The sequence below is a fragment of the Cydia fagiglandana genome, chromosome 9 (assembly GCF_963556715.1).
Source record: "Cydia fagiglandana chromosome 9, ilCydFagi1.1, whole genome shotgun sequence".
Lineage (NCBI taxonomy): Eukaryota > Metazoa > Arthropoda > Insecta > Lepidoptera > Tortricidae > Cydia > Cydia fagiglandana.
Genome location: NC_085940.1, coordinates 11,555,387 through 11,565,185, shown reverse-complemented (window position 1 = coordinate 11,565,185; position 9,799 = coordinate 11,555,387). Strand labels below are relative to the sequence as shown.

The window sequence follows — 9,799 nt, the reverse complement described above, 5'->3', positions numbered from 1 at the left end:
TTATAAACTATTGGAATGCGAGTACGACTCGCACTTGACCGGTTTTTTCACTTACATTCATTTTAAATCCACAACGCAAGTGTAGTGTATACTAGATATAGTTATGTACGTAGTTCATAGGATATATATAAGGACCATGTACTCATGTATTTAGTGCAGTAATAAAGCATCATTTAAGCTGAACACTCGTTTCTACTCGACTCCGAATCCTCACCTTACATGGCGATCCTGCCATATACGGTGTCGCGCGTGCGGTCAGTCACCGAGTGATATTGAGAGCTCAATTAATTACAATGTAAACATAGCTCAAGTGGACGATTAATAGAACAATTAAATAACGTAATGCTGTTTCTCACGGTTAAGTGGTTATGCTGTTGCTGAGTCAAAGTTTCATCATGGGGGCTACAAAATCAAAAGAAGAGGTTATCATCGCACAAACTGCGGCCGGAGGTGACAATAAGGCTTCTGCGGGCACCGACGAACTTCGATTCCACGCAAGTACCACTAATATTATCCTGGGTATAATGCTCGTCATATTCGTCATTGGAGGAGGCTACGCCCTGTACAGAAGGTGTAAGAAAACCCACAAGAAATGGATGCGCCAGGAGGTCGCTCTAGCTGAACTGCAGCGTGCTGCTCGTACGGCTCCTATAAGTGTTTGAGTGAAGTGTTAACGGATAGCGGGTATCGTGAAGTGTGTGTTATCGGATTTTTTTTTTGTGATAGAGTTTCAACGGACTGAAAAACAATTGCTACTAAGTGATATAGTGAACAAAGTTTCATATGAAGCAATCTAAGGACAGTAATGTGACGCCAATGTAAGTTAAAATAGGTATATTAAACTAGTAGTTATAATTTTGTGATGGCAGATGAATTATTGAAATGTTACGAAGAGTTAATCGTAATAAGAAAATATTTAGTTAAAAAAGGGAAATCAAGGTTTGAAGGTAACATAACAAAAAATCAACTGTCAAAAGTTAATGATATTATCAATAGGTGTAATAATTTTATTGCACAGTTTTCCCAACTAAAGGACGTAAAATCAGGAGTTATTGAGGAGACCAATAAATTGTATGCTAATATTAGTAGTTTGCATAACGAAATATTAGAGTTATGTTCAAAGCCTGAGGCAGAAGGAAATACAAGTAGCGATAGCGAATATAGTGAATTTGACACCATGGAGTTCGATTTAAAGTCAGCGTGTAGTCTTATACCACTTATGGATGGTACTGAGGAAACAACAAAGAGATTAATAGATGCTGTTGACATGTATTCGGGTATGTTGAACGAGCCAGGTAAAAAGTCGCTAATTACATTTGTGTTAAAAGGAAGGTTGTCTGAAAGTGCGAAATTACGTATGTCAGATACATATACGACCGTAGAGCTACTTATAAGGGATTTACGTAACTCACTTTTACCGAAAAAGTCTTTTACAGCAATCCATTCCCGACTTCAAAATATAAGTCAGGGCTGGCGTAGTATAGATCAGTATGGATCCGAAATAGAGAAACTTTTTTCTGAGTTGACTATAACTCAGGCAGAAGGTAATTCGTCGAGTTATGATGTGCTTAAGCCGCTGAACGAAAAAATGTGCATTAAAAAGTTCACAGATGGTTTGAAGGATCCAAGGCTCAGCACCATCATTGCGGCGCGGAACTTCAGCAGCTTGAAGGATGCTATCCAGGCTGCGCAGGACGAAGATGTATCGAGGCCGACAACGTCCAGCCAACCGGAGGTCATGGGTATGTACCGCTCACAAAACTCATTTAACAGGTACCACAGAGGCTTTGCTCACAACTCGTACAGAGGCCATCGACATCGTAATCAAAGGGGTCCGCGACAGTACTCCTATGGTCGATATCCTCAACCCCAACAAGGCAACTCGCGAGGAGGCAGCCGTGGATACAAGTCACGAGGCAGGCCGGCACGAGGGGGTTCGTATTTCGGGTCCCGTGCCCGAGGGGTCACCGCTCGTGGCAGCCTGCACGTGATACGGCACGCCGAGAATGGCTCGGCCGGTCAACACCCGAGTGCCCCAAATACGGAATCGCTGAATCATTTTTTTCGAGACTGATGTTATTTACACGTGTAATGATTTAAATAGGGTAACCTTAAATATAGGGAAAACCGCTTACAATTGGCTATTGGATACGGGAGCATCTTTATGCGCGATAAAGTATGAAATCATACAAAATTGGGACATTCCGTTCCATAATAAGAGATTATGTGTCACAGGTATAGGCGGACAAGTAACATCTAACGGATATGTAATGTTAACATTAAATTACAATGGCTGTGAGTTCGAACATTCATTTTTTGTTTTTGAGAATTTATCATGTAGCGCAGATGGTATTTTAGGTCAAGATTTCTTTGCAAAGCATAAAGCCAATATTGATTTTGAAACAAACACTTTACGATTACTATCGCAATGCGGACAGTTAGCTAAAATAGGGTTTAGAAGCTCATCAGAATCGGCAAATAGTTATTTAACTATACCCGCTCGTAGTGAAATCATACATTACATGGATACTAGTATTACGGAGGATTTTGTAGTAAATAGTCAGGAATTATGCGAGGGAATATATGTTGCGAGCGCTATAGTTAAACCAATTCAGGGTAAAATACCCATTAAAATATTAAATACAAGGGATAGCGACGTAAATTTAAGCCGTTTTACAATTAATAAGAGTAGATTGAGCGATTTCTTTATTTGTGAATTCAGTAAGCCAACTATGAATGCCGAAAGGGTGAAGTCGTTGTTTTCTGCATTAGATTTGAGTAAATTAAACGAAGAGGAACAGAAATCCATTGAGAATATATGCGCAAAATATCCGGATGTCTTTTTCCTAACAGGTGATAAATTAACCACCACAATGCTTTATAACCAGACGATAGAATTAAAACCGGGTAGTTCACCAGTTTATGTAAAACCTTACAGATTACCTTACTCGCAAAAGGCTGAAATTGATAGGCAGATTAAAGGAATGTTAGATGATGGAATAATTGAAGAGGCGAGAAGCGCGTGGTCGAGTCCGTTATTGTTAGTTCCCAAAAAATTAGATTCCTCGAAACAGAAGAAATGGCGCGTGGTCATCGACTACAAAAAGTTAAATAATCAAATAAAAGACGATAAATTCCCACTTCCTAATATAACTGAGGTTTTAGACTCCTTATCAGGCTCTATATATTTTTCGCATCTAGACTTGTATCAGGGATTTTATCAAATAAATTTAGATAAATCAAGCCGCCCCCTTACAGCTTTTCAAACTAGTAAAAATCAGTATCAAATGACCAGACTTCCCCAAGGCTGTAAAACCTCCCCTAACGCTTTTTCACGGATGATGACCGTGGCCATGTCCGGCCTAAATTACGAACAGTGTCTAGTATATCAGGATGACCTAGTTGTTTTCGGAAGAAGTTTAGCTATACACAATCAAAACTTATTAGACGTTTTCAGTAGATTAAGGAAAGTAAATTTAAAGCTCAACCCTGCCAAATGCCAATTTTTACAAAAAGAAATACTATATCTGGGTCATGTAGTTTCAGAAAAGGGTATTTTACCAGATCCCGAAAAAACTAAAGTTCTAAATAATTATCCTACTCCTCAGAACGCCGACGAAGTAAAACGTTTCGTGGCATTTGCTAGTTACTACCGTAAATTCATTGTCAATTTCGCAGATAAAGCATATCCGCTCAATAAGTTGTGCTGTAAAGATGTACCATTTATATGGACCCAAGAGTGTGAACAATCTTTTCAAATATTAAAGTCTGCTTTAGTTAAACCACCAGTACTTCAATATCCAAATTTTTCGGAGGAAAACCAGTTTCTTTTACAATGTGATGCGTCAGGAAAAGCTTTAGGATCAGTTTTATGCAACGATGATGGTCGACCTGTAACTTACGCTAGTCGAAGTCTTAATAAGGCAGAATTAAATTATCCTACAGTTGAAAAAGAGTTATTAGCGCTAGTGTGGAGCATTCGCTATTTTAGACCCTATTTATACGGCAGAAAATTTAAAGTACAAACGGACCACCGACCACTAGTGTATTTGTTTACTATGAAAGACCCTACCAGTAGATTACTAAAGTTCCGATTACAATTAGAGGAGTATAATTTTACGGTCGAGTACTTGAAAGGTTCTAAGAATTCCGTGGCAGACGCTCTGTCTCGCATAAATATTACGTCAGAGGATTTGAAACAAATGAATGAGCAAGTTATAAATGTGATGACACGAGCGCAAAGACGAAAGATTGAGAGTATGCAAGGTACAGACAGTACAAGTTCTTCGGTTGTTAATATACCCACTAATTCGAGGCCTAATCACCCAAGAATTGTGGATATCATTAAAAAACCGGGCAATTTTACTGAGTTATGTGTTACGTCATGTAGGGATTACAAAAAAGCTATGAGAGAGAATTTCGTGAAAGAGACGTCTAAATATTTTAGTTACGTGCCCAGCAAATCATGTGTGTATTTCAATTCAACATCTCAATCGCTACTGTCGCGAGCCGAATTAGCGAGAGATTTGGATTCAATTTGCAAGAAAATAAATGTAAAAGAGTTATGCATAATAAGAAATGAATTTAATAAAGATTTTATTGCGGGCTTAATACAAGAAATAAATAGCTATGACGTTTGGTCCGAACCGCGAATATGTGTGTTAAGTAATATACAAAGAATAAATAATTTACATGATAGACGCGTAATAATTAATGACTTTCACCTACTTCCCACAAGTGGCCACGCGGGGATTAGGAGAATGTCTAATAACATTAAAAAGCACTATTATTGGCCTAGTATGGAAAAAGATATACGAGATTTTGTGTCAAAATGTACTCAATGCCAAAAACAAAAATATTGTGTACCGACTAAACAGCCAATGGAAATAACAACTACTGCCAATAGCGCTTTAGAAAAAGTTTATTTAAACACAGTGGGTCCTTTACCAAAAGATGAACATGGTTATTGTTACGTGCTGACCCTACAGTGCGAACTGTCAAAGTTCGTAGAAGCGTATCCTTTACGATCCAAAGATACAGTTACTGTAGCTCGATCATTCGTAGAGAACTTTGTACTAAGGTATGGAATTCCATTAGAATTAGCCACCGATCGAGGAACCGAGTTCATCAGTAGCACTATGAAAGAGGTATGTGATTTACTAAAAATTACTCATTTGCCCTCTACAGCGTATCACCATGAGTCAATCGGTGCTCTAGAGAATTCGCATAAAACTATGGGTGCTTATTTAAGGATACAATGCGAAAATAAACCGAATTCTTGGAGCGACTGGTTGCCTTACTGGTGCTTTACGTATAACAACACCGTGCACACGGAGACGAAGTACACGCCTCATGAATTAGTTTTCGGTAAGTTATGCATGCTTCCTAGTAACTTAAGAAATGGTAACGTTAATCCCTTATATAATCACGGTAGTTATCCTTTAGAATTAAAGTATAGATTAGAGCTAGCACAGGCAGATGCTCGTACTATCTTAATAAACAGCAAACTTAAAAGGAAGGAGAAATATGACTCCCATTCAAAGCCTGTTAGCTATAGCAACAATAGTTACTTATGGTTAAGAAATGTATCGGATAATAAGATGCAAAGCATTTATGTAGGACCTTATTTAGTTTTAGAGGATTTAGGATGTAATGTAAAAATACTTAAAAATGGAAAAGAAGATGTGGTGCATAAAAATCGCACCAAACCATGTATTTTGTAGGTATTTTATATGCATACTTATGTTTTTGTAGTTTTTTATTTTTCTATAACTTAGAATATTATTAGTGTAAGTAACTTGTTAACATTTTAGGTAAGTATAGTTAGTAATTATAAACAAAAAAAAAACAATGTTTTTTTTTTTTAAACATGCGATGGATGGTGTAGTGTATTCTAGATATAGTTATGTACGTAGTTCATAGGATATATATAAGGACCATGTACTCATGTATTTAGTGCAGTAATAAAGCATCATTTAAGCTGAACACTCGTTTCTACTCGACTCCGAATCCTCACCTTACACAAGTCTCATTGCTATTTTTGCGACGATTTCATAATAAAGTCAATCATTAATCTCTTCAAACCTTGATCTTCGATTTGGACTGAATAATTCCGTGGATGATGAGCCAGTGACTTTTTGGCCGCGGGTTCGCGTGACTCTTAAATAACTTGAGGGGTATTCATTTAGTAATCGCCAAACAAGAAAAATCATACATACTTAAATCAACAGCCAAGCCATTTATAGCTCTTTGATTGAATTTTGAATGATCCATGTAAATCAACAACGTCAATAATTTCGAATATTTCTCTTATATAGTTGGTTTTTGGTAGTGGTAGTTGGTTTTCATTTCACTTTTAAGATGACGATGACTCACGTAAGACCGTGACGCCGTGGCCGGGCCGGAGTTTCTAGAGCTTCGTTTTCTATAGAGAACACCACGTGATCACCGATCAGCCGTCATAGAAAATGACATGCGGACGCCTCGGTCCGGGCACGGCCCGATCTAGCATGAGTCATCCATTAAGCCAATTATCTAGGGTATTGCTTAAGCTAGGATAGCGGCAGTTAAGATGTTAGAAATATGGCAATGTAATTCTGTGTCCCTAGTGAAAAAAGGTATAAGTCTCGGGCAGCGCAGTTGTAAATGGGTATAAGTTCCAAGTAACACCTGTGCCCTTTTACTCCTAAGCTGCGTGAGACTTGTACCCTTTTTCACTAGGGCCACAGAATTGCACCTTTGTGGTGATTTATTTTATTTGTGTCGATGACATGTAGTTTAAAACTTACTTCCGGTATCCGACGTTCTATGTCTAATGTCACTCGTGCCTAATTCTTGCTAATATGAGTAACGTGTAATGGCGATTCTTATATAAAATAAAACTCACATTACCAATTTAAACTATTTTCTTTATTTAATTCTATCATAAGTAAAGTTATAAACCTTCAGGCGGCTTGATAAACTTCTAACAGGCTAGTCGCACTCTCATGCACTCTTGACAAAGTCTAAGTAAACCGAACGAATCTTGTTTTCCCACTGGGTCGGTAGGTGGTCGCTTACACAAAAACTTAGCATAAGGCATCTAACTCTTTTTTAGGCTTACATATGCCTGATACTCGGTTACATTTTAAATAGGTACACAAACATGAAACTTATTTAATACACATGTATCTACAAGACCTAAATGGCACCTACATAGAAAGTTTACTTTTTAGGGTTCCGTACCCAAAGGGTAAAACGGGACCCTATTACTAAGACTTCGCTGTCCGTCCGTCCGTCCGTCCGTCTGTCTGTCACCAGGCTGTATCTCACGAACCGTGATAGCTAGACAGTTGAAATTTTCACAGATGATGTATTTCTGTTGCCGCTATAACAACAAATACTAAAAACAGAATAAAATAAAGATTTAAGTGGGGCTCCCATACAGCAAACGTGATTTTTGACCAAAGTTAAGCAACGTCGGGCGTGGTCAGTACTTGGATGTGTGACCGTTTTCTTTTTGATTTTTTTTCCGTTTCTTTTTTGCTTTATGGTACGGAACCCTTCGTGCGCGAGTCCGACTCGCACTTGCCCGGTTTTTTCATTTTTCCTTCAGCCGTTACTTTTTCATTTTTCCTTCAGCCGCATAGTCCGATAGCTTTATCCAATAATGTCGAAGGGCAAAAAAATTTAAATTCCACTCCCATCAAACCACGGGAAAATTCTAAAATTTAATTGAATTCGGCAATCGATCCACGAGGAATTTCAAAATTTCACTTAGATCGATCTGAATCACGAAGAATTCTAAAATTCCACTTAGTAGGATCATCGAACCGAGAGGAACTTTAACATTCCACTTTGTAGTAGCAGAATATACTTGTACTTAGTTAGCTATCAAGAAACAAACTAACTTAGGTACACAAAATACTGTTGACATTTGAACTCCGATCGCTTTCGCCGAAAGCTTAAAGGCAAACAATAATAAATTATTTATGTAACTACCTGAGTTCCCTTTACAAAATAAGTAGAAAATCTCGGGACAACACAACCGAAAGACATTAAGCAATCATTTGTACACCTTATTACAATAAGATAAAGACTATAATGGTTACTTGAGCGTGTTTCGTTCATTCAAATTTCGAGGGCGGACTCGGTCAGCAACTTCGTCATCTAATAAACGTCCATACTGCGCTTCTGAGCTTGGGGTATTAAGTGAATTTCCAACTAACCTTTCCTCTAAATAAATAGCTAAGCTGTTGATTTTGAGAATTATATGGTTGGTTTTGGGACTACCGCATATTCACGTAGACGTGTATACAGTTTATTGCGGTCGCAGCCGAAAGATTAGGTAGCTGTGCGGGTTTTAAACCGTAGTTCGTATTTTAAATTCTAATGCCTATTAATTACTTTTAACCAAGATCGAAATCTTTATTATCACCTGTGTCAGTCCACTGTCGGACTGTAGATATATACATATGTACGTAGGTATTTCCCTTATCACGCCACTTCGCACGATCTTCAACTATCCTCCTCCAATCCCTGTTAGCTGCCTTTACTAATATATAAACAAAAAGCGCAGAGATGTAAGGCCATAGTATAAATTCCTCATCAACGTCAACATTCAAATCTTTTTATGGGAGTAAAGAACAAAAGTGATTTCAAGCACGCAAACTAAAACCCATTTTTTTGGTCACTTCAAATAGGCCGAACTCGAATATCTAAAAACCGTTCTGAACAACCCTTTTCCACGCGTCCGTCCGTCCATCAGCTGGAGTGGTTCGGGCCGAGGGCCCTCTGTTTGTTTGCGCCCGGGCCCTCTCGTCAACACGAGCCAACACGAGCGCTTTAACAGCCGATCGATCGCCGTAAGCACCTAATTGGCCCCGATAAATCGGTAATCGTATTTGTACCGATATATTTGGTTAGAATTGAATAATTTAATCATTAATCTGGCCTGGAAAGCTTCTGATTTAAAATTTCGCCATTTCAATATACTGACACTCGATATATTTGTGAAATTATTGTACTAGAGGTGAGAGGTGAACGCAAATATAACATAACGGCTGTCAAATGGAGTACGCATTTGCTGGTATTTTGCCGTATTTTTACATCAATTCTATAATTTATCGGAGTTATAAATCTTGTATGTATTGACAGTATGTATTTAGAATTACCGAAAACGTAGTCAGAAAAAGCTTAGCTGAGCACCCCTGCGTACATATTTGCATGCAGATAGAAGCTAAAAATTTTGCCGACTATAGATATGTCAAATTATTAGAGCATAACGACATTTAGTAATATTGCAACTGCAACTTAATGTGACTTATCTGCACATTCTACACATTATTTAATTTAAATCAAATGACGAAATCTTGCCAATCGCAAGCTCGAGTGAATTTAATGTTCTATCTCTTGAGAGGTTTAGGCAAGTAAACCCATGTTATGTAGCCAGAAACTACTATATAATTTGTAAAAAGGCAAAATTAAGTAGTAGTAGGAACAATCTAGAGTTGGTAAAAAGCGTTATGCGTTTTGGTTTTAACTATTATCACTGCTCTAGAGTGAAGTTGTAAAACATCCCTCTGGACTCATTACCGTTCCTCAACTAGGTCGTCACGATAACAATTATCGCAGTTCTGACGATCTAAGGCGAGCAGTTATGAGAGCTAAAATGCTCAGTCTTGTCTTCCGCACATTTTAGCTCGTTAGCTGAAACTCCGTTTAGCCGCGTTTGAGTTAAATAGGGTTGCCACCTGATCGGAGTTTCTGAAGTTAATTTGCTTTGGTTTCGACTAATATAATAAATGGAGTTTGGTTAGTC

The 9,799-nt window shown here is 38.0% G+C and overlaps 1 protein-coding gene across 1 annotated transcript; it reads left to right on the top strand.

Moving 5' to 3' along the window:
* Positions 1-396: 396 nt before the first annotated feature.
* Positions 397-2,074, top strand: LOC134667652 (uncharacterized). Its single transcript, XM_063525076.1, has one exon. The coding sequence runs from the start codon at positions 863-865 to the stop codon at positions 2,072-2,074; it is 1,212 nt and encodes a 403-aa protein (XP_063381146.1). The 5' UTR covers positions 397-862.
* The last annotated feature ends 7,725 nt before the right edge of the window (positions 2,075-9,799 follow it).

What these genes read in the sequence shown, in the direction of transcription:
- LOC134667652 (XM_063525076.1), top strand. Translation starts at nt 863, where the DNA reads ATGGCAGATGAATTATTGAAATGTTACGAAGAGTTAATCGTAATAAGA.